This window comes from Jaculus jaculus, chromosome 20 (genome assembly GCF_020740685.1).
Source record: "Jaculus jaculus isolate mJacJac1 chromosome 20, mJacJac1.mat.Y.cur, whole genome shotgun sequence".
NCBI lineage: Eukaryota > Metazoa > Chordata > Mammalia > Rodentia > Dipodidae > Jaculus > Jaculus jaculus.
In genome coordinates, this window is record NC_059121.1 from 5970129 (window position 1) to 5993713 (window position 23585).

The 23585-nt window shown below is 52.5% G+C and overlaps 1 protein-coding gene across 2 annotated transcripts in view; it reads right to left on the reverse strand.

Moving 5' to 3' along the window:
- Positions 1 to 23585, reverse strand: part of Slc12a7 (solute carrier family 12 member 7) — a 74921-nt gene that overhangs the window by 13642 nt on the left and 37694 nt on the right. For both annotated transcript variants that reach the window (XM_045138929.1, XM_045138930.1), the window contains exons 6-17: positions 21491 to 21621; positions 19771 to 20012; positions 17948 to 18162; positions 16170 to 16337; positions 12449 to 12547; positions 10789 to 10846; positions 9977 to 10151; positions 9134 to 9252; positions 8453 to 8551; positions 8098 to 8217; positions 6529 to 6633; positions 4803 to 4971 (exon numbers count right to left, since the gene is read on the reverse strand). In XM_045138929.1, the coding sequence (XP_044994864.1) occupies positions 4803 to 4971; positions 6529 to 6633; positions 8098 to 8217; positions 8453 to 8551; positions 9134 to 9252; positions 9977 to 10151; positions 10789 to 10846; positions 12449 to 12547; positions 16170 to 16337; positions 17948 to 18162; positions 19771 to 20012; positions 21491 to 21621 (1700 nt within the window). The remainder of the gene's footprint in view (positions 1 to 4802; positions 4972 to 6528; positions 6634 to 8097; positions 8218 to 8452; positions 8552 to 9133; positions 9253 to 9976; positions 10152 to 10788; positions 10847 to 12448; positions 12548 to 16169; positions 16338 to 17947; positions 18163 to 19770; positions 20013 to 21490; positions 21622 to 23585) is intronic.

Genomic DNA, 23585 nt, shown 5'->3' on the forward strand with positions numbered 1-23585 from the left:
GGACAACTATGATGGCCCTTGATCAGTCTTCAGGGTTCTGGGACGAAAATACAAGACGGGCCACAGAGCATGCTAGTCTCCGCGGCGGCCTATGTTCCTGCCGCTCAGTCTCCGCGTTACGCATTTGTTCTCTAGGGTGGCGCCTCCTGCCCCAAAGAGGCTGGGGTCAAGGCGGAGGCTAGACACCGATACACTTCCTCCCCTGTGACCAGACTGACAGGTACCCTTCCACTGCAGGATGCTGGCCACAAGGGAGAATTCGGGCCCTGGCGCCTCGAGGAGCTGCCCTGCTGGACTTTACACCCGTGTGGGAATGCAACCCCTTCGTGCCTTCGGATGGCCCCTTTAGAAACGGGAATGTCGCCGTCACTGCGCCGGGTGAAACGCCTTCCACACCTAAGTCTGCGCAGAGAGGAGTCCTCCAGGCAGAACTTGCTAGCGTTTCACTGGTGCCTGATTTGAAGCCACCCCACGGGGTTCAGAATAAGTGCTATGTGGGTTGAGGTTTGGGGGACCCTGAGATGCAAGAAAGCAGTTTGCATGTGAGGTAACTATGTTTGGGGACTAAAAAGATTGTAAGGTTCCCTAAGGAGGTATGGCCATGTCCTGATCCCAGGACCTGAGAATATAACCTTTGGCCATTGTCCTTGCCAATGCAACAAGAGAGTGGGGCCACCGGGCGTGGTGGCGCACGCCTTTAATCCCAGCACTTGGGAGGCAGAGGTAGGAGGATCGCCGTGAGCTCAGAGGCCACCCTGAGACTACATAGTGAATTCCAGGTCAGCCTGGGCTAGAGCGAGACCCTACCTTAAGAAACAAAACAAGGGGCTGAGGAAATGGCTTAGCAGTGAAGGCGTATGCCTGCAAAGCCTAAGGACCCTGGTTCGATTCCCCAGGACCCACATAAGCCAGATGCACAAGGGGGCACATGGGTCTGGAGTTTGTTTGCAATGGCTGGAGGCCCTGGCGTGCCCATTTTTTTTCTCTCTCTCTCTACCTCTTCCTCTCTATCAAATAAATAAATGTATTTTTTTAAACACACAGAAAAATATAACAAGCGTACCTAGACCCCAAGTCCAGTGACAAGTGACCCTGAAAAGACAGGCACAGAGATCTGAGACAGAAGAGGAGGTGCCCATGTGGAGACAGAGGTCAAAACCAGGGGGGTAAGAGGAGTCACTTCTAACCCAGGGACTCACCCTTAGACATCACACGCCCATGAAGTCAATGAATGTCACCAGGTCTGGGGTTTGTGCCAGTGGCCATGGGACATTCACAGAAGGCTACAGCCAGTGCCTTTCCTCCCGTGCCCAATTTCCCCTGCCACCTATGTCAGCCCTGTGGTGACAACCGCCCAGCACTGAAGCTGCAAGCTGTTCTCACATGCCCGTCCCTGCCCACCTTTCTTTTCTTTTTCTGTTTTTGGTTTTTTGTGGAAAGGTCTCACTCTAGCCCAGGCTAACCTGGAATTCACTACGGAGTCTCAGGGTAGCCTTGAACTCACGGCGATCCTCCTACCTCTGCCTTCCGAGTGCTGGGATTAAAGGTGTGTGCCACCATGCCCGGCTCTGCCCACCTTTCTTTCCCTCCTCCGTTAGCACCTCCTTCATTCAGGAGGGACACACAACCACGGTCCACTTCTCGGATTCAGGAACAGGCAAAACACAGGGCCCCCAAAGGGGAACCATCTGGCAAGTAGAAGGCAGATGAGCGGCGGAGTGAGGAGGGGGCGGACTGTGACCCAGCTTCTGGCCGAAAATGGAGGGCAATGCCCGCAGCGGGAAGGCTGATTCAGTGTGCCCAGAGGACTGGGACATGCTCACCACCAGGATCACATAGCACCACGTGCTACCGTCCCGGCTTGGGGATGACCGAGTTTCTAGCATGGTTTTGCTCCGCCTGTGTGACAGCCTCCAGGAACCGGGAGATACCAGCCACCCTCGGGCCTCCTCGCTGGGAAACACCTGCCTAACCCGAAGCTGTGAAAACCAGAGGCCTGGCCAGGCAGGAACCCAGCCTGACAGCCGCTGCTGTGACGCGCACCCTGCCGTTGAGAGTCCCAGGGTGAGAGAGTGGGCATGAGCTGGCATACCGGGCAAGACGGCTGCGGGTGAGGTGACCTTGTGGGGGAGAGAGACGAGACCTTCAGGGGAGGATGGGGGGCTGCAATACTGAAGCGGCCCCCCCCACACACAATGGGGCACTACAGTGGGAACAGTGCAATACTCCCAATGAGTACAGGAAGCAGAGAGTAACAAGGGCTTATATAACCTTTGATGGTTGAAAAAGGCTTTCGGATTTTTTTCTTGGGGGGGGGGGGGACTGGAGAGATGGCTCAGTGGCTAAAGGCCCTTGCTTTGCAAAGTCTGAAGACCTGGGTTCAATTCCCCAGTACCCACATAAAGCCAGATGCACAGAGTGGCACATGCATCTATAGTTTGGTTGTAGGGGCAGGAGGCCATGCTGTGCCCATTAATCTCTCTCTCTCTCTCATTTGCTCCCTCTCTTTCTCCTTTTCCTTGCAAATAATAAAATTATGTTTTAAAAAACTGGGCTTGGAGGGATGGCTTAGCAGTTAAGTGCTTGCCTGTGAAGCGTAAGGACCTTGGTTCAAGGCTCGATTCCCCAGTGCACAAGTAAGCCAAAGGCACCAGGGGGCACATGCATCTGGAGTTCATTTGCAGTGGCTGGAAGCCCTGGTGCATCCATTCTCTTTTTGCCTTTTTCTCTCTCTGTCTCTCTCAAATAAATGAAGAAAAATAAACAAATAAAAAAAATCTTCTGGGGGTCTGAATGGTTCAGCGGTTAAGGCACTTGCCTACAAAGCTTAACCCCCAGGTTTGATTCCCCAGTACCCACGTAAAGCCAGATGCACAAAGCGATGCATGCGTCTGGAGTTCATTTGAAGTGGTTGGAGGCCCTGGCATGCTTATATTCATATTTTCTCCCCCCACCCCTGGGTCTGTTTGCAAACAAATATTTTCAAAAACTGTTCTTGCTGGGCATGGGGGTGCACACCGTTAATCCCAGCACTTGGGAGGCAGAGGTAGGAGGATCTCCATGAGTTCGAGGCCACCCTGAGACTACATAGTGAATTGTAGGTCAGCCTGAACCAGAGAGAGACCCTACCACCATATATATATATATATATATATATATATATATATATATATATATATATATATATATATATACATAAAATATATATATTTTTTTCCTCTTGGGCCAGGGAGATGACTCAGGACAAAACACTCGCCACTCCATCCTGAGCACCCGAGTTCAATCTCCAGAGCCCGTGTAAAAAGCTGGAAGCTGTGGCAGGCTTCTGGGTGACAGCAAGCTGGGAGGCAGAGACAGAGAAGTTGTTTGGAACCTTGCCACAACAGCAGCAGCATAACCACAGCAAACTGCAGTATGCAGAGAGAGAAACCGTGCCTCAGGTGAGGAGGACCAACCCCAAAAGTTTTCCTCTGTGCACTGGAGGGATGGCTTAGAGGTTAAAGCATTTGCCTGCAAAGCCAAAGGACCCAGGTTCGATTCTTCAGGACCCACATAAGCCACATGCACAAGGTGGCACACACATCTGGAGTTCGTCTGCAGTGGCTGGAGGCCCTGGCATGCCCATTCTCTCTCATTCTACCTCTTTCTCTTAAATAAACAAATTATACACACACACACACACACACACACACACACACACACACAGAATTTTTTTAATTGACAGGGCTGGAGGGATGGCTTAGCAGCGAAGCCACTTGCCTACAAAGTCAAAAGACCCAGGTTTGATTCGCTAGGACCCACGTAAGCCAAATGCACAAGGTGGCACATGCGTCTAGAGTTCATTTACTTTGCCCATTCCCTTTCTCTCTCACTCTCTCTTTGCCTGTCAAATAAATAACTAAAAATAGAAATAAAAAAAATTGATAGCACCCGAGACAGAGCCGGGCCCCTCCCATAAGGGATGACCCTTGAGACACCCACTAGAAACTGTCCACCACCAAGGTCAAATGAGCTCAGGCACAGGTGTGCAGCGGCTTGCCCTAGCCAAGAGGGGACAGTGGATGTCCTCAAGGACATCAGCCAAGATGCTTAAATCCACTGGGTGACAATCAGCTGTGACTAGGCGTTTAGATCCGATATACCACAATGCTGGTAGATAAGTGCCAGGTTCTCTGGAGGGGCAACAAAGGACTCAGGCGCAGGGCGTGGTAGCGCACGCCTTTAATCCCAGCACTCGGGAGGCAGAGGTAGGAGGATCACCGTGAGTTCGAGGCCACCCTGAGACTCCACATTCAATTCCAGGTCAGCCTGGGCTAGAATGAGACCCTACCTTGAAACACCAACATAAATAAATAAGTAGACAGACTTGGGCCATCTCCTGTACTCCTTCAACTCGCTGAACGTCTGAGCACCTGAGAGGAGGGTACCTGACCTGGAAAGAGACACCTGAGGCACTGCTCAGACAGTAGCCCGCCTCCGTGGCTAACAGGAATGCCACAGAATACAAATGAGAGCAGAGGGCTGGAGAGGTGGCTCAGCAGTTAAGGTGCTTGCCTGTGAAGCCTAAGGAGCCAGGTTCGATTCCCCAGTGCCCACGTGCCTCTTTCTCTCTCCAGCTTATAAAGCCGGATGCACAAGGGGTCGCACACGTCTGGAGTTCGTTTGCAGTGGCTGGAGGCCCTGGGGCACCCATTCTCTCTCTCTCTCTCAAGTAAACATATAAAATAAGAGATACACTGCTGGGTTCTTCCCAGGCGGCTGGATCCCCAACCCTCACTGACCACTCCCTCCACGCTGCCCACCTCTTCTGCCCGCTGGGCCTCCGCATGCTTGTCCAGGTAGGTGCCCTCCAGCACCGAGCCCACGATCGTCAGGCCCTTGCCGGCCTTCAGCTGCGAGGTCAGCGACAGCAGGCGGGGGTGCTTCACGCACTGCTCCGAGTCCAGGTTCAGCATCACCAGCACCTGCGGCCTGGGGGCGGGGACGGGGCAGTAGTTACCATGGCAACAGGGCAGTAGTTACCATGGCAACCCAGTCAAGACAGGTGGAACGCATGGGGCCAGAAGGGCAGGCGGATCAGGAAAGGCAGGTGGCACTGTGTGGATGCATAGAAGCTGTCAATAAAAAGTTTTGTTCTAGCCAGGCGTGGTGGCGCACGCCTTTAATCCCAGCATTCGGGAGGCAGAGGTAGGAGGATCACTGTGAGTTCAAGGCCACCCTGAGACTATATAGTGAATTCTGGGCCAGAGTGAGACCCTACCTGGAAAAACCAAAAAAAAAAAAAAAAGTTTTGTTCCTTGTTTTTTAATCTTCTCTTTTCAGATGGCAGTGACCTTGGGACAACTCAAAAAGGCATCATGGTGCTGGAAAGAAGTGACCGGAGTGCTAAGTACTGTAATATCTCTTATCACACCTTCCAAGGCTCAGGGACTAATGTGGAAGAGGAGGCAGAAAGAAAGTAAGAGCCAAAGGAAGGGTAGGACTCCTTACAGCGTGCTCCTCCAGACACAAAATGGCCTGAATATCCATGACCCCACAGTGCCTGATACTACCTACACAAGACCATCATAAGAGGAGGAAAAGATCATGACATCAAAATAAAAGAGAGACTGATTGAGATGGGGAGGGGGCATGATGGAGAATGGAGTTTCAAAGGGGAAAGTGTGTGGGGGGGTAATTACCATGGGATATTTTTTATAATAATGCAAGTTGTTAATAAAAATTTGAAAAAACAATGGAGTTCTACTCAGCGGTAAAGACAAATGAAGTTAGGAAATTTGCAGAAAAATCGATGGAGCTAGAAAGGTTTATACTAAGTGAGGTAACCCAGGCCCAGAAAGCCAAGCGCCACATGTTCTCTCTCATATGTGGATCCTAGCTACAGATGATTGGGCTTCTGCGTGAGAAGGAAAATACTTAGTAGCAGAGGCCAGTAAGTTAAAAAGGAGACATAAAGGGGAGAGAAAGGAAGGTAGGAGGGTACTTAATAGGTTGATATTGTATATATGTAAGTACAATGATTGAGATGGGGAGGTAATATGATGGAGAATGGAATTTCAAAGGGGAAAGTGGGGGGGTGAGGAAGGGAATTACCATGGGATTTTTTTTATAATTATGGAAAATGTTAATAAAATTTTTTTAAAAATTTGAAAAAACAAAGCACTCAATAAACTTTTCAAAAGGAAAGAAAAGGAAAGGAAAGGCGGGTGGGACAGGAAGTGATAGGTTACGTGTAGGCCCTGGGTCTGTGGCTCCAGGTGCCCCAGCTGGGAAGCCCCTCGCTGGGTCTCAGGGCATCTAGAAGGTGATGAGAAAGAGCTTGAAGCGACATGTCACACCTGGCAGCAGGGGTGCCCACCCCTCTCTCCATGGTACCCCAGCCATACTGTGGGTGGCCTGTTGGAAGGCCAGGACCCACCTCCAAACCCTTCCATTCTCAGGGGTTGCTTTCCTTGCAGACCCCACCCGGTGGGACACGCGCAGACACTTCAGCACGAGCCCTGACCAGGCGTAGTAAGGGACACTCACCTCCAGTTTTTGGTGTGGGGAGGCCCATGTTCTACACGTAGCAGGGCATAGCGGGCAGCATTCAGCGACAGACCCCTGATGCCATCTCCCCATTCTTTCTCAGCCCTGTGGGGTACGTAGGGAGAGCACTTTACCACAGCAGCACTCCAGGAAAGCCTGCCTGGCTCAGGCAGACATGGGGTTTCCTGTTTCTCAATATTTTATTTTCTTTGTTTATGTGTGTGTGTGTGAGAGAGAGAGAAGAAATGGGCGTGCCAGGGCCTCCAGCCACTGCAAACAAACTCCAGATACAAGCGCCCCCTTGTGCATCTGGCTTACGTGGGTCCTGGGGAATCGAACCTGGGTCATTTGGCTTTGCAGGCTTAACCACTAAGCCATCTCTCTAGCCCTCAGACATTGGGTTTTTCTATAATCCTGTGACAAAAGAGGGCTTCTGAGGCGGACGGGGCCCAGTTAGCATGGGAGGTAAAAGCACACGAGGAACTCCTGCATGGGACGGAACAATGGGGACACTAGAGACAGAGAACAATTTGGGGAAAGACACGGTGCTCTGCAGCAAGCCCAGACAGGCTTGGTCAGGAGTCCAGGTTTCCCAGTACGGGTGACTAGCCTCTCCCATCCTCCAGTTAAGAGCTGGGCAGACAATTCTCACTTAGGAGCAGATGGGTCACACAGCTGAATCACTTGGGAAGTCCCAGAAAGCAAGGAGCCCATGATGGAGTCAGGTGAGTGTCTAGGTAGAAGTTAGCCACTGAGGGCCCAAAGAATTGCAGGTGGGGCTTGAACTCGGAGACTCTGGGCCACACTGGTCTTGGAGCTCTGGGCAGGGACAGTTATAGCAGCCACAGGAGGTGACTGCAAGGACAGAGTTGCGAGACGCAATGTAGCTACGGGAAAATATCACCCTTGCCGTGTGTGTGTGTGTGTGTGTGTGTGTGAATGCGGGTGCGCACACACGTGCAAGCATGAACTTTATCATGCCGTTGTTGATGGAGTGCAAAACAAAACACACTCTAGGGATGGAGAGATGGCCTAGCACTTAAGGCACTGGCCTGCAGAGCCAAAGGACCCAGGTTCCATTCCCCAGGACCCACATAAGCCAGATGCACAAGGGGGCGCACGCGTCTGGAGTTCGTCTGCAGTGGCTGGCTGCCCTGGCGTGCCCATTCTCTCTCCCTCTCTCCATCTCTTTCCCTCTTTCTGCTGCCCCCCTTAACTAAATAAATAAAAATAGCTTTAAAATGCTTTTTTTTTTAAACAAAAAGTTACCCGCCATTCACAGACACACCTGCTGATAAATCGTGTTCTCTGTTAGCACAGTGGAGGGCCAGTGAGCTCCTGGGCTGGCTGCCTGTGTGTGGGCACATCAGCCTACCGCAGGGGCGTCACAGTCACACCAGACACCCACTTCACAGCTCGTCACCGCAATCCTCAGGGGGCCCTTGCCAGCAGCATCCAAACTCGGGCCCCAGGCATGCCCCGTGCCTGGCTTGGCATGAGCGTGACGGGGGCATTGAGGAAGCTCGGCTCCCCTGCCCACCCGCAGGAGGGTGCGTGGCTGCCACTTACCCGCGGTACTCGATGTACTTGTAGATGCAGCCAGCGATGAGCATGGCAAAGAGGGCGTAGTACCAGGAGCAGATGAACATCAGGGCGAGGCAGAGGCTCATGCCGAGGAAAGACAGGGTCCTGGGGGACGCGCGGGCTCAGGTGGCGGCCGGCACAGTCCCCACAGCAACCTCCTAAGTGACTCCCTTTAGCTCTTAGGAAGAAAAAAAGTCTCCCTTGCACATCAGTCAACGGCCCCTGAACCCTGGCCAGTCGTCGCTGAAGTCGGAAATGCCTCCCGAGAACCCCCGCAGCCGCCAGCCTCGGGGACACCCTGAGTGTCCCCAGGCGGTCACCCCGGCCCGGCCGGCCTTACCAGTGGTAGTACTTGAAGCGGGGACGCCAGTTGGGCGTGCGCAGCAGGGTCTGCACGGCGCAGGCCAGGTTCACGAACATATAGCACATGAGGAAAAACCTGAGGAGGAGGAGGAGGAGGTCAGCAGAAGCCACTGACCACCCAGCCTGGCTCAAGAGTCCCCTGCCACGGCCCTGCTCAGCCCACAAGCTGCCTGCAGCCACCCAGAGAGTTCTTATTCCTTATTTGCACCACCTTCTCCATGAGCCTCCCTGGCCCTCCCAAGCCCGGCTCCACACAGCAGCTAAGAGGCTCCATGAATATAAATCATTTTATTTTATTTATTTATTATTATTATTATTATTATTGGTTTTTTGGAATTCCAGCTGGCCTGGAATTCACTATGCAGTCTCAGGGTGGCCTCGAACTCTCGGCGATCCTCCTACCTCTGCCTCCCGAGTGCTGGGATTCAAGGCGTGCTCCACCACACCCGGCTAATATATGCCATTTTAGCCCCCCCCCCCCCCGGCTGTCCAGCACAGATGCACATCACAGACACAGCCCCTGTCCACACCACTGTGGCCACGCTGACCTCAGCTGAGCCAACAGCTCTGTGCCCACAGCACAAACACCCGGCCAGCTGAGTGTCCCCAGTGCCCACGTGGGAACGACTGGTGGCCAGCACCCCACAGGGCTACTCACATGGACAGGATGGGGGCCACGCTGTCCAGGGAGGCGATAAGGATGCCCATCTCGCAGATGAGGGCTGTGAGCAGCAGGGCCCACGTGGGCTCCCCATTGGCCTTGCCATGGCCGAACACCTGCAGTAGGGGTGAGGAGGGGGCTCGTCGTGGGCGATGGGCAGGTGAGATGGGGCGGGAGAGGTGCCTCCCTCCTGGATGGCCACTAGCCGGGGCCACCCGGGGAAGTCTTCAGGACTCACAAGCAGAAGCTGACTTCGGTCTAACTTCACCAGACAGGACCCAGCTCAGCCCAGCAGAGAAACGGAAAGCCATGCACAAAGCACCCAAGGAGCTGGCCCGTCACACCAGGCCCCCGGCCCGCTGCCCTCATCCTCCAGCATTTACGGGACAATAACTTCCTGTCCTTTGAGCTGCTGGGCTGTGGCAGGTTGCTGTGATGCCCCGAGACTCTCATCTACGTCACCGCCACCGAGTTTACTCTGGGGCGCTCAAACCCAGCCACGGAGAATAACTTCAGGGACACCAAGTAAGTAAACGTGAGTGGGACACGGCGTGCCGCAGCCTCCGTAAGCTACTGCATGGGCACAAGCCTGGGCAAAGTCCTTACACCACTGACGCTGCTTCTGCCCTGACCCTCAGCCCAGCCACCAGAGGGAGACCTGGCCACCAAGGGGTCTAGAGTCAGGACACCTATGTTCACTCTATAGGTCCAACTTTGTGCAACAGGAGCCCCCCATCCCAGGGACCCTCGTCTCTCTAACCCTGACCTACGCAGGGTCTCCCCCCTCAGAAGGTCGGGCAGCCAGCCTGTGCCCACCGCGGCTCGAGCTGAGGGCCCCACCTGCAGGAAAGGGATGATGCCATCGCGGGCAATGGCCTGCAGCAGACGCGGTGCCCCAGTCAGGCTCTGCAGGCCAGCCCCGCAAGTGGAGAAGAAGGAGCCAATGACAATGACCCAGGGCGATGGCCAGGCCAGCATGCCGATGACCAGGTTCCCCTGAAGGGCCTCCCCGAACCTGCGGGTGGACAGGGAGGGAGGTCAGCAAAATGGAAAGAGACAAATGAAAAAGGTCTTTGCATCCCGTTTGGGTATGAACCCCCAGAGCCCCTTCTGATGGGCTTGGGGGTGGGGGGCCTCTCTTGGAAAAAGGATTTGGTACTGTGGGGCACTGCTGCACCCATAGCCTCTGGGGGGCAAGAATTCCTGGCCTGGGGTCATGGTCGGCCACTGTCACTTCTGCAGGGGTGAAGTTTCTACACTTCTACTGGTACTTCACAGCCTCACTGCAAGGGCTCCGAGACCTCCTGAGGTCCTGAGGTTTCGACTTGCAGGAACCCCCAAGGAGGAAGGGTTCACGACCCGCCGAGGCTCTGCTACCTTTCCACTCAGTGGCAGGGCCGGGAATCCCGAGGTTCCCCCACATCTGCGCCACCCCACACTCCACGTCCTCAGGCTCGGCGCTGCTCTGAACGGTCCAGGCCCAGAGGGGTGGACGACGATGTCCACACCTCGGTCAGGGAAAGTTACAAGGGGCCCTTGGCTCACGTGGCCCTGCGGGGCCCTGGGTGGTTTTCATTTCAAAGCTGGAGTCGCCCTTAGGGAAGACAATGCTGCCTGTAATCAGTGGATGCAGGAGAAAAACTCGAACGTACTTATCTCGCAAGACCACGCCTTCGATGCAGGCCCCGAACAGCACTATGCAGGACAGATCTGTTCTCTGGTCAAGGAACGAATGGCCAATCCTGGGGGTCAAGGGTCAGCATGCAGGCTCCTAGCTAGTGGGCCTGGACGAACCTGTGTGTCCTGCCCTCCTAGTACCAGAGGTTCGGTCCTCATGCTTGCATTTGCTGCACAGAACACTGCCTCAGCGTGGTTACACCCAACCACCATGCTGGGAACACACAGGGCTCCCGAGCCACCAGCCTCATAAAGCCGCCTGTGGGGCCCAGAAAGCCAAGCGCCACATGTTCTCCCTCATACGTGGATCCTAGCTACAGATGACTGGGCTTCTGCGTGAGAATGAACATACTTAGTAGCAGAGGCTAGTAAGTTAATAAGGAGACATAAAGGGAAAGGAAAGGAAGGGAGGAGGGTACTTAATAGGTTGATATTGTATATATGTAAGTACAATGATTGAGATGGGAAGGTAATATGATGGAGAATGGAATTTCAAAGGGGAAAGTGGGGTGGGGGGAGAGGAAATTACCATGGGATATTTTTTTATAATCATGGAAAATGCTAATAAAAATTTTAAAAACGGGCTGGAGAGATGGCTTAGCAGTTAAGCGCTTGCCTGTGAAGCCTAAGGACCCCGGTTCGAGGCTCGATTCCCCAGGACCCACGTTAGCTAGATGCACAAGGGGGTGCACGCATCTGGAGTTTGTTTGCAGTGGCTGGAGGCCCTGGCACACCCATTCTCTCTCTCTATCTGCCTCTTTCTCTCTCTCTCTCTGTCGCTCTCAAATAAATAAATAAAGTTAAAAAAGAAAAGAATTGTTAGCAGGGCTGGAGAGATGGCTTAGTGGTTAAGGCACTTGCCTGCAAAGCCTAAGGACTCATGTTCAGCTCTCCAAGCCCCACATAAGCCAGACACACAAGGTGATGCAGGCAGAGTTCCACATGGGTGGCGCCTGAGTCTGGAGTTCGGTTACAGTGGCTGGAAGCCCTGGCGTGCCAATTCTATCGATTATCTATCTATCTCTCGCACTCATTCTGTGGCATGAAAATAAAAGAGGACAGTCTGTTGGGCTTGCTTCAAAAAAAAATTTTTTTTTTTTTTTTTTGGCAAAGGTGCGAGGAAAAAAAATCACTGCAATAAATCTCAATAATAAAAAGTTAAAAAAAACACAAAACGCCTGTCAAAGCCCAAGCTGTCCCCACGGGTGGGCAGCATTCATGTCGCATGCAGAGCGGACAAGGTGGGTGTCACTCGGATTTCTGGTGTGTCCTGAGGCAGGGTCTTGCTCTAGGATGAGCTGACCTGCAACTTAATCAGTAGCTCAGCCTAACCTGGAACTCATGGTGATCCTCCTACCTTAGCCTCCTGAGTGCTGGGATCACAGGCGCGAGCCACCACATGGAGCGACGTCACTCAGGTGTACCCACGCGTGACATCATGTCAAATGCAATCGTGAAGGACTTGGGACCCTGTGCCATGCTGTAGCGCACAGCTCACCCCATAGGGCAGCCCCAGCTTCCAAGCAGGACAGGCCGGAAAGCCCGTCCCATGAGGGTCCGGTGGGGACTCAAGAGAGGGGTCCTGCGGCAGAGTCACAACCAGACACCTCCCTTGTGGGTCTCCTTTGAGGATACAAATGAAAGACGTGGTCACGATGGCCAGAATGGTTCCCGTGGGGATGGACTTCTGGGCATCCTTGAGGTCCCCGGAGCGGTTGGATCCCGCCATGATCCCTGCAGAACAGAAGACTCTCAGAAACTGCAAAGTTCCAGGACGCTGCCCACAGCAAGGTCGTCTCAAGGTCAGAAGGATGGGCACTACTGCTCACAGAGAGGTGGTCTCAGAGACTGAGAGACAAGACAGATTAAAGATGGACAGCTGAGGCTGGAGAGATGGCTTAGCGGTGAAGCGCTTGCCTGTGAAGCCTAAGGACCCTGGTTCAAGGCTTGATTCCCCAGGACCCATGTAAGCCAGATGCACAAGGGGGCGCATGCATCTGGAATTCGTTTGCAGTGGCTGGAGGCCCTGGCGTGCCCATTCTCTCTCTCAATCTCTATCTGCCTCTTTCTCTATCTGTCACTTCCTTTTTTTTTTTTTTTTTGGTTTTTCGAGGTAGGGTCTCACTCTGGTCTAGGCTGACCTGGAATTAACTCTATAGTCTCAGGGTGGCCTTGAACTCATGGCGATCCTCCTACCTCTGCCTCCCGAGTGCTGGGATTAAAGGCGTGCGCCACCACGCCCGGCTCTATCTGTCACTTTCAATAAATAAATATAAACAAAAAAATAAAAAATAATAAAAGATGGACAGCTGGAGAGATGTCATCACGCTTAAGGTGCATACCTGCAAAGCCTAAGGACCCAGGTTTGATTCCCCAGGTTCCACGTCAGCCAGATGCACAAGGGGGCACATGCATCTGGAGTTCATTTGCAGTGGCTGGAGGCTCTGGGACACCCATTCTCTCTCAGTCTCTCTGTCTGTCTGTCTGTCTGTCTCTCTCTCTCTCTCTCCCTGTCTCAAATAAAAACAATGGAGCTGAAATGTGATGTCACATTTCAGCTCCAACTTTGCATCCTGAGAACACTTCAGTATTTCTGCAGGTCCATTTTATACAACTTGAAAGGCCTTAACACTTCCTGGTTGCCACGAGCATATCTTTCTTCTCTGCTCATCCAATAAACAACTGTGTCCTCCTGTGATAAGATTTTCCAAACAAAAGTACGGGGAGCAGCAGTTTAGCAAACTATGCCTTCAGTGGCACTCAGGAGATAGTCTCCCCAAGCACCGTTCTGTAAGGAGAGTGTGTGAGAGTGTATGTGCCGGTTTTAAGTTATTTGTGTTGTGCAAGACTTTTTTTTTTTTTTTTTTTTTTAAATCTTGGAGATTCTGGCTGTGAATTTGATGTACAACACCTATGGTGAGAAACATTTGACTGGTCTGTAGAAGACCATTGGTGTTTTGTGACCGTGTAAGTTGTAACAGTGGATTGTTTAATGTGTAGGTATTATTGTTAAAAACAGGGACAGGGCTGGAGAGATGGCTTAGCGGTTAAGCGCTTGCCTGTGAAGCCTAAGGACCCCGGTTCGAGGCTCGGTTCCCCAGGTCCCACGTTAGCCAGATGCACAAGGGGGCGCACGCGTCTGGAGTTCGTTTGCAGAGGCTGGAAGCCCTGGCGCGCCCATTCTCTCTCTCTCCCTCTATCTGTCTTTCTCTCTGTGTCTGTCGCTCTCAAATAAATAAATAAATAATTTAAAAAAAAAAAGTTTAAAAAAAAAAAAAACAGGGACAGTTCCTAGGCGCAGAATACGAATCGTAAGTTAGGAGGGACATGAGATGTGATTATGGTAATATACCGAAGCTCTGTGGTCCAAAATCTACAAAGGCGTGGGGAGAAATTAAAAAGGAGCTGGAGACAGGTCATCAGCACATGGACTCTGCCTAGCTGTGTTAGAAACATGCTTTGACTCCAAGCCTAAAAAATACCCTGTGGGCTCTGTGAGAGAGAGATCAATGGACACAAACTCCTACAGGGAAAAGGTCTCCCCAGAGCAGAAAAGTCTGCTCGGGAGCCTAACAAGAGAACACGGGACTGGGTTCAACTTCACACTGGTTTTAAAATCTAAATCCAAAAAAAAAAAAAATCTAAATCCTGGGCTGGAGAGATGGCTCAGCAGTTAAGCGCTTGCCTATGAAGCCTAAGGTCTCTGGTTCAAGGCTCGATTCCCCAGGACCTACGTGAGCCAGATGCTCAAGGGGGCGCATGCGTCTGAATTCGTTTGCAGTGGCTGGAGGCCCTGGCGTGCCCATTCTCTCTCTGTCTTTCTCTCTCCCTCCTTCTCTCTGTCACTCTCAAATAAATTAAAAAATAAAAATCTAAATCCTGGGCTGGAGAGATGGCTTAGCAGTTAAGTGCTTGCCTGTGAAGCCTAAGGACCCCGGTTCAGGGCTCAATTCTCCAGGACCCATGTAAGCCAGATGCACTGGAGTTTGTTTGCAATGGCTGGAAGCCCTGGCGCATCCATTCCCCACACCCTCTCTCTATCACTCTCAAATAAATAATTTAAAAAAAAAAATCTGAATCCTTTGGTCAGGTTCCCTCAAACACTCTATAAAGTGTCCATGTTCAAAGCTTGGTCTTGGCAACCCCCTGACCAAAGTTGCTCACAGGCTGTTCTTAGCCCTGGTTCCAAGACTGTAGAACAGAAAGTAGCCTCTTGCCGGGCGTGGTGGCGCACTCCTTTAATCTCAGCACTTGGGAGGTAGAGGTGGGAGGATCACTGTGAGTTCAAGGCCAGCCTGCAATTACATAGTGAATTCCAGGTCAGCCTGTACCACAGAGAGACCCTGCCTCAAAAAACCAAAAAGAAAGAAAAAGCAGCCTCTGTTTTGAGGAGGTGGAAGTAAACTTTTTTTTACTATGACTTCTTCACATTTTACAAAATGCCTTGTTTTCCTTTGCTATTGTTTTGGAAAGGGAAGTTCTACTAAAAATTGTTTTAGTTTGAGGAGAGATGGCTTAGCGGTTAAGGCACTTGCCTGCGAAGCTGAAGGACCCAGGTTCAATTCCCCAGGACCCATATAAGCCAGATGCACAAGGGGGCGCACGAGTCTAGAGTTCGTTTGCAGTGGCTGGAGACCCTAGCGCACCTATTCTCTCTCTCTCTCTCTCTCTCTGTCTCAAATAAGCAAATAAAATAGATAGATAAAATGCTTAAAAAGAGTTTTAGTTTGAATATAGAATAGTTGTTTTTTTTTTTTTAAGTTAAGGCTTAGGTTGAAAATTCTCCCAATTTAACTGTATGCCAACACCTTCCAAAATAAAGTGATATTCAGTGACAGTCATTGTGGTCTGATGGCCTCAGGAAATTTCCGGAAGATTCAATTTGAAGATTCCTTAGAAGTGAATGTCTCTGACTTAAATCTGACGAAAAACTGCAACATTATTCTCTGTACATTTTCATTATATAGTATTAACAAGCCTAGTTACAAATAAAATACTTAAGCTATTTGTTTAAAAAAAAAAAAGAAAGAAAGAAAGAGGGCTGGAGAGATGGCTTAGCGGTTAAGCGCTTGCCTGTGAAGCCTAAGGACCCCGGTTCGAGGCTCGGTTCCCCAGGTCCCACGTTAGCCAGATGCACAAGGGGGCGCACGCGTCTGGAGTTCATTTGCAGTGGCTGGAAGCCCTGGCGCGCCCATTCTCTCTCCCTCTATGTGTCTTTCTCTCTGTGTCTGTCGCTCTCAAATAAATAAATTAAAAAAAAAATGAACAAAAAAAAAAAAAAAGAAAGAAAGATGGAGACACAGAAAGAGTCGGACGGAGGGAGACTGAGAGGGGAGGAAGGACGCAGGAGTCTCACCTGTCACGGAGGGAAAATAGATGCCAACTAGCATGGTAAAGTAGGTCATGATGTCTGTGAGGACGTACGGGAACCCGTTGGGCCGGCTCTCTTCAGACACGGGCACCGAGGGCACTCCTTTCTTTTCCACAAACGCTCCTTTGTCTGAGTATGTGCTCCACAGGTTGTCTGTGGGAAGAACGGGATCCAGAACCTTCTGTCACCGTTTGCCCACTGGACCACTGGTGCCCAGCGTGGCAGCCTGCCGTGCCACGGTAAACTGTGGCTCTTGCTCTCCTGGGTCCTTTAAAGGAGGACCCGTGTCTGAGATGCCAACTTCCCCAGACTCAGCACAAGGTCTGAGCAGTGCGCGGTCCTCTCAGGCACCATCCGCATGCTCCTGAGGTCCCCACCGACTGGGACTCCGCGAAGAGCCTCTGATGGTGCTGCTGACCCTCCAGTGGCCCAGGACGGTATGGTTACTGCCATCTGATGAATCGCAGCCAGACGCTGCCTCACACTGTGCCCACAGAGACCTTGCCACAGGCTGCCTTCATAGCCAACAGCCGGACCCTTTGGTTCCCAGCATCCCTCCTCTGTCTTCCATGAGACCTGACCGAAAGCTACTTTCTCCGGGGGGCGGGGAGTCTTATCTCAGGAGCCTTGAGGCCCGCGTGTAAGACCCACAGACTGACGTCCCACTCTCAGGCTGGATGGACACAGGCCTTCAGTTACCCACTGATATTGCATTCATATCCTCAAGGGACACACAGGACCCCCGACGTCATATAGAGTGTGCAGCCAGGACTGAGCTCAGCACCCCTCCCCAAAAACCGTTCCTTTTCCTTAAAATGCCCAGCCTGTCTTCCAGGCAGGAAAGGCACTACTGGTTTCTTGGCCACATATGAGCGTAACAGATGGTGATCGCTGACTGCCACCTGGGGGTCACTCCCCTGCGGACACGGCCTCCGTGCCCACTGCTGTGGCATGGGAAAGGCAAATGTTATCTTTAAGGTATTTTTTTCTTTTCAATATTTTAATATTTTATATCTATTTATTTGGCAGAGAAAGAGGGAGGGAGGGAAGAAGGGGGAGGGAGAGAGAGAGAAAGAGAGAAAGAATGGGTGCGCCAGGGCCTCAAAGAAAGAGAGAAAGAATGGGTGCACCAGGGCCTCCAGCCACCGCAAGTGAACTCCAGATGCGTGCGCCCCCTTGTGCATCTGGTTTACATGGGTCCTGGGTCACTGAACCTGGGTCCTTTGGCTTTGCAGGCAAATGCCTTAACCACTAAGCCATCCCTCCAGCCCAGTTTTTGTTTTTAGCTATTTATTTATTTTACTTATTTGAGAGAATGAGAATGGGCATGCCAGGGCCTCCAGCTGCTGCAAACCAACTCCAGATACATATGCCCTCTTGTGCATCTTGCTTATGTGGGTCCCGGGGAAATCGAACCTGGGTCCTTTGGCTTTGCAGGCAAGTGCCTTAACCACTAGGCCATCTCGCCAGCCCAAATGTTAGCTTGAAGACTGATGGCCTGAAGCCACCATGACGGTTCATCCTCATGATCCAAGTACGCTGGAGGTTAAGGCAGAAGACCTGCCATTGAGTTAAGGGCCAGCCCAGGGTACGGAGCGAGACAAGGTCTCACACGAACAAAACGGAAGACCAGCTGCCTGGCGCCCCTCAGCTAAGCAACAGGCAGCCAGGGAGGGCTGGGCCAGGCCAGGCCAGCCCGGTCAGGGCCCTAAGCAGCCTTGGCTAACTCAGGACAGCACCACAGCCCTCCCTGCGGTACTCACCCAGGAAGACGCCGCTGGCCACGCCCGGGATGCCCTGGATCTCGGTGACATTGTTCTTATCAAAGTACTCGTCACAAGGGGCGCTCAGGCTAGAGCCGTTGCAGAAGAGGCCCCAGAGCAGGGTGGTGGTCACTGTGCCGTTGCTGACCTCTTGCATCTTGGCGCAGTCCTTGAAGCTACGATTTGCCAGGGTGCGGTTCCCCAGCAGACAGACCCTGGAGTGAAATGGGGGCAGGGAGGGGGGGGGGCTTATTTCTGCTGCTCGATTTTTTTTAAATATATTTTATTTACTCATTTATTTGAGAGAAAGAGATAATGAGTGTTTCAGGGCCTCCAGCCACGGTAAACAAACTCTAGAAGCATGGGCCTCCTTGTGCGTCTGGCTTACATGGGTCCTGGGAAATTGAACCAGAGTCCTTTGGCTTTGCAGGCAAATGCCTTAACCAATAAGCCATCTTCTCCAGCCCTGCTGCTCTTTTTTTTTTTATTATTATTATTTGAGACAGAGAGAAGGAGGGAGGGAGGGAAGGAGGGAGAGAGAAGGGTCGCACCAGGGCCTCCAGCCAGTGCAAATGAGCTCAAGACGCGTGCGCCCCCTTCTGCATCTGGCTTATGTGGGACCCGGAAAATAGAACCTGGGTCCTTAGGCCTCGCAAGCAAGAGCCTTAACTGCTAAACGCTCTCTCCAGCCCTCTGCTGCTCTTCTTGACTGACCCAAGGGTAGGCTTAAGGTCTCCCAAGTCGCTCTAATGTGTCAGAGTCATTTGAGAACAGGAGCCACATGCCAGGGGCCAGCACCAAGCCAGACTCCAGAAGCAGAGAGACCGACTTCACACGCAGACCCTCAACCATCAGGGCTGTCCTATCCTGCCTGAGGGCGGCTCCCTCGGGGAGGAAGGCAGCCATTTCCTTCAAAGAGGTGGCAAAATTATGAGCCCCGGGCTGGAGAGATGACTCAGTGGTTAAGGCACTTGCCTGCAAAGTCTGAAGGCCTGAGTTCAATTGCCCAGTACCCATGTCAAGCCAGATACACAGGAGGCACATGCGTATGGAGTTCATTTGTGGTGGCTGGTGAACCTGGCACATCCATTCTATCTGCCTCTTTCTCTTCTTAAAAAAAATTATGGAAAATGTTAATAAAATTAGAGAAAAAAAGGGGGGGGACCTCTGATTACTTGGGAACTTCTAGTTGTGGCTGAGTTTTTCCCTTGGCTGGGCCAGGGCTGATTTGGCTCAGGTCTAGCCAGAGGGGCACTCCGCCCCAGCCCTTACTCTCCACATGGGTTCATTATCCCCTCCAGCTCCCCACATAGCACGAGTTTCTTGAACTTTCTTTTTTCTCTTTCTTTCCATGCTTTTTCCTCCCAGGCCCTCCAGGTGAGATCTCTAGCCACGTGGGTGCCTTTCCTTGGCTCTACTTCTCTCAATAAATATAATAATTTAATGATAACAATAATGATTAAAAACACATTAGCCCTGAGGGCGGGGGGGGGGTCTCAGCCTACCCTGGCCCGTCACATCTTCCACTGAGGCCCCGCAGGTCCCAAGGGACGGAGCTCCGCCCCGTGGCCCACTCTGCAAGCTCACTCACGGGGTGTCACCCCGGCCATCTCCCTCAACCACTCGTCCCATAAAGGGACAAGAAAGAAAAAAAAAGGCCCCCTCGAGGGCTTTCTGTGTCCCGGAAGGACACGCTGGGGGAGACCGTCCGCGGGGGTCACCGCGACCACCGCGCACCCCAAGTCCCCTCGGAAGGCCATCAGAGCCCGGCGACAGCTCCCCAGGGCCTGAGCCAGCAGAGGGCCGGCCGGGCGGGGACTCACGGGATGTCGGGCGGGGCGAAGGCCGTCTTGATGACGCCGGCGTAGATGGCCAGGATGGAGAGCACCACGCAGGCCAGGAACACCAGCGCCAGCTTGTTGACGTACTTGACGCCCACGAACACCACCACGGCCATGAGCGCCAGGGCGCAGCTCCCGTACACGCGCATGTTGTGCAGCAGGGCGGCCGCCTCGCCCTCCGCCGCGTCCGCCTGGAAGATGGCCGCGCTCGGGGAGATGTACGTCTGCGGAGGGGGCGGGGGGATCGAGGGAGATCAGCGGGGATCCGGGTCCTGCCTGGAGGGTCCCCTCATCAGCTCCTTCCCCGACGCCCCCCCCCCCCCGGCGCCTGGCACGCTACCCACGATGGCAGCTGCGTGGCACCAGCGGCAGGCACCCCTGGGAAAGCCAGCTGGCAGCTCCCTCCTGTGTGCACATGGTCACCCTGCCTTCGTGTCCATCCAGAAGCCCCACCGAGGGGGGGGACCCGTCTTCCCACCCAACCAGGCCCCGGGCCATGTGAAGCTTGGCGGAAACGGAACTTCAAGGCTTCAACCCAGACTTCCCAAATTAGAACGTGCATTTGCATGAGCTCCCCAGGTGTCCTTTCCCAAAACGTATGGGAAGCCTGCCCTACGGGCTCTGGGACACCTGGGTACCCAGGAGGCAATGGCCAGCTCCATGGGTGGACAGTGAGACACACTGAGGCCTGGACACTGCCCCGGTACCAACTTGGAGCCTGTGTCCTGGAGGGCTGTGAAGGTCAGAACGTCTCTAAGGCTGACCACATGGCCACTGAAGGGGTAACAGGACTTACTGCATTGCAAGGCAGCCAAACCACGTAAGTGCAAGCCCAGCTTAAAGTTGTTGGGAAACCCATTCGCACAGGGAGCCCGGCGTCTGCCAGCCAGGCTGAGACGCTGTGCCCCAAAATGGTAAACCAAGCAGGGCAACCTGGAAGGACAGAAGTCCTGCAAAAGGACCAGGCCACGTTCCAGGCCTTGCCCCTTGAGACTGTGAGACTCTGAGGCCTCACATTTGTCTGAGGCCAAGTCCTGTGACCCCCACACAGCAGTGGCTTCAAGAGCCCAACACCTGGGCTGGAGAAATGGCTTAGCAGTTAAGGCATTTGCCTGCAAAGCCAAAGGACCGCAGTTCGACTCTCCAGGACCCACGTAAGCCAGATGCACAAGGGGCGCATGCGTTCTGGAGTTCGTTTGCAGTGACTGAAGGCCCTGGCGTGCCCATTCTCTCTCCCTGTCTCTGTCTCTCTCGCTCTCAAATAAATAAAATAAAAAATAAGGCTTGGTTTTTTTTTTTAATGGGAAAAAATATTTTTAAAAAATCCAATGCCAGGGCTGGAGAGATGGCTTAGAGGTTAAGCGCTTGCCTGTGAAGCCTAAGGACCCCGGTTCGAGGCTCGGTTCCCCAGGTCCCACGTTAGCCAGATGCACAAGGGGGCGCACGCGTCTGGAGTTTGTTTGCAGAGGCTGGAAGCCCTGGTGCGCCCATTCTCTCTCTCTCCCTCTATCTGTCTTTCTCTCTGTGTCTGTTGCTCTCAAATAAATAAATAAAAAATTAAAAAAAAAAAAATCCAACGCCGCTGGGCATCCAGAGCAAAAGGGCTGAGGATGGTCAGAGGGGGGAAACCACGTCTGCACAGGGAGGTGCAAACATGCCCATGGACACAGTACGTGAACAAAGGAGGCCGCTGCAGACTCACCAGGAAGATCTCGATGGTCCCCAGGATATACATGGCGCCTGCGAACGTCGTGCCCAGGTAGAAGCAGAGGCCAACAGCCCCTCCAAATTCGGGTCCCAGTGACCGGGATATCATGTAGTATGAACCACCCGCTGCAAAGAGGACCAGGGAGAACAGAGGTCAGGAGGCATCCTTCACCCACGGACGCTGCGCGTTCACACAGGCAGGAACACAACTCTTACAAAGCGTCAATCAGCCTCGGTCCACCCTCCAAACAAAGCACAAAGAAATCCTCACCAGCCAGGCGTGGTGGCGCACGCCTTTAATCCCAGCACTCAGAGGCAGAGATAGGAGGATCGCCATGAGTTCGAGGCCACCCTGAGACTACATAGTGAATTCCAGGTCAGCCTGGACCAAAGAGAGACCCTACCTCGAAAAAACAAACAAACAAAAGAACAAACAAAAAGAGAAGCCCTCACCAGTGAATCCCAGAGTCCACTCTGGCTGTGAGCAGAGGCCAGCACAGGTATGATGAATGAGAAGCATTCCACTTGAGAAGGTACAAAGCTCTAAGAGGCACCCATTAAAATGAGTGTTTTCCCAGTGGCCCAATACCCCAACTGTGTTAACATTTGCTTACAGAAATGCACAGAGAAGAACCAAGGTCATTTAAGAAAGCTTGTGTGACTTTGGGATGACTCAGAAGGTATCATAGTGCTGGAAAGAAGTGGCTGGAGTACTGAGTAACATCTCGATCACACCTTCCAAGGCTCAGGGTCTAATGCGGAAGAGGTGGCGGAAAGAATGTAAGAGCCAAAGGAAGGGTAGAACTCCATACAATGTGCTCCTTCCACACACAAAATGTCCTGGATATCCATGACCTCACAGTGCCTGACACTACCTACACAAGACCATCATAAGAGGAGGAAAAGACCATGACATCAAAATAAAAGAGAGACTGATTGAGATGGGGAGGGGATATGATGGAGAATGGAGTTTCAAAGGGGAAAGTGGGCGGGAGGAGGGAGGGTATTACCATGGGATACTTTTTATAATCATGGAAAATGTTAATAAAAATTGAGAAAAAAAATATATACATATATGTATGTATGTATGTATGTATGTATGTAAAAGAAAGCTTGCAAACCGGGCGGGGTGGCGCACACCTTTAATCCCAGCACTCAGAGGCAGAGGTAGGTGGATCGCCGTGAGTTCGAGACTACCCTGAGACTACAGAGTGAATTCCAGGCCAGTCTGGGCTAGAGTGAGAGCCTACCTCGAAGAAACAAAAAAGAAAAAGAAAAAGGGGGTAGCTGAAGAAAAGACTCAGTGGTTAAGGCGCTTGCCTGCAAAGCCTAAGAACCCATGGTCCACTCTCCATATTTCACATAAGCCAGACCCACAAAAGGTGAGGCAAGCGCAAGGTCGCACATGCCCACTAGGTGGCGAAGTGCCCGGAGTTTGATAGCAATGGCTGAGGCCCTGGCATGCCAATATTCTCTCATTCTCTCTCACTCTCTCTCTCTCTCTCTCTCTCTCTCTCTCTCTCTCTCTCTCTCTCTCCCCCCCCCCTCTCTCCCTCTCTCTCTCTCTCTCTCTCTAAAAGGAAAGAGGACTGGAGAGATGGCTTACTGGTTAAGGCATTTGCCTGCAAAGCCAAAGGATGCCGGTTCGATTCTCCAGGACCCACGTAAGCCAGCTGCACAAGGGGGTATGTGTGTCTAGAGATCGTTTGCAATAGCTGGATTGCCCTGGCAGTGTACCCATTCTCTCTCTCACCATTTCTCTCTCTCAAGTAAATAAATAAATATATAAAATATTTTTTTAAAAATGCTCTATGCACAGCTGCTGCCCATGACTGCCGCTGCTCCTGGCTGTTCTGTCCACCTGGGCCGCCCCTGGACTCAGACCTGCGAGAAACACCCGGCAGCTGAGAAGGACCTCTTGGGTGCTCCTGTGGGAGCTGACCCTGTCCATCCTCAGGTTAGCACGCTGCCCTCCCTCACCACCTAGGTGGTTGGGCCTGAGGAAAGGGCTCCCTTTTCAGAAGCAGAGGCCCCGAAGAGACCTGGCCGTGAGCCCTCATCTACAGTACCCCCCTGCATCCGTGACTGTA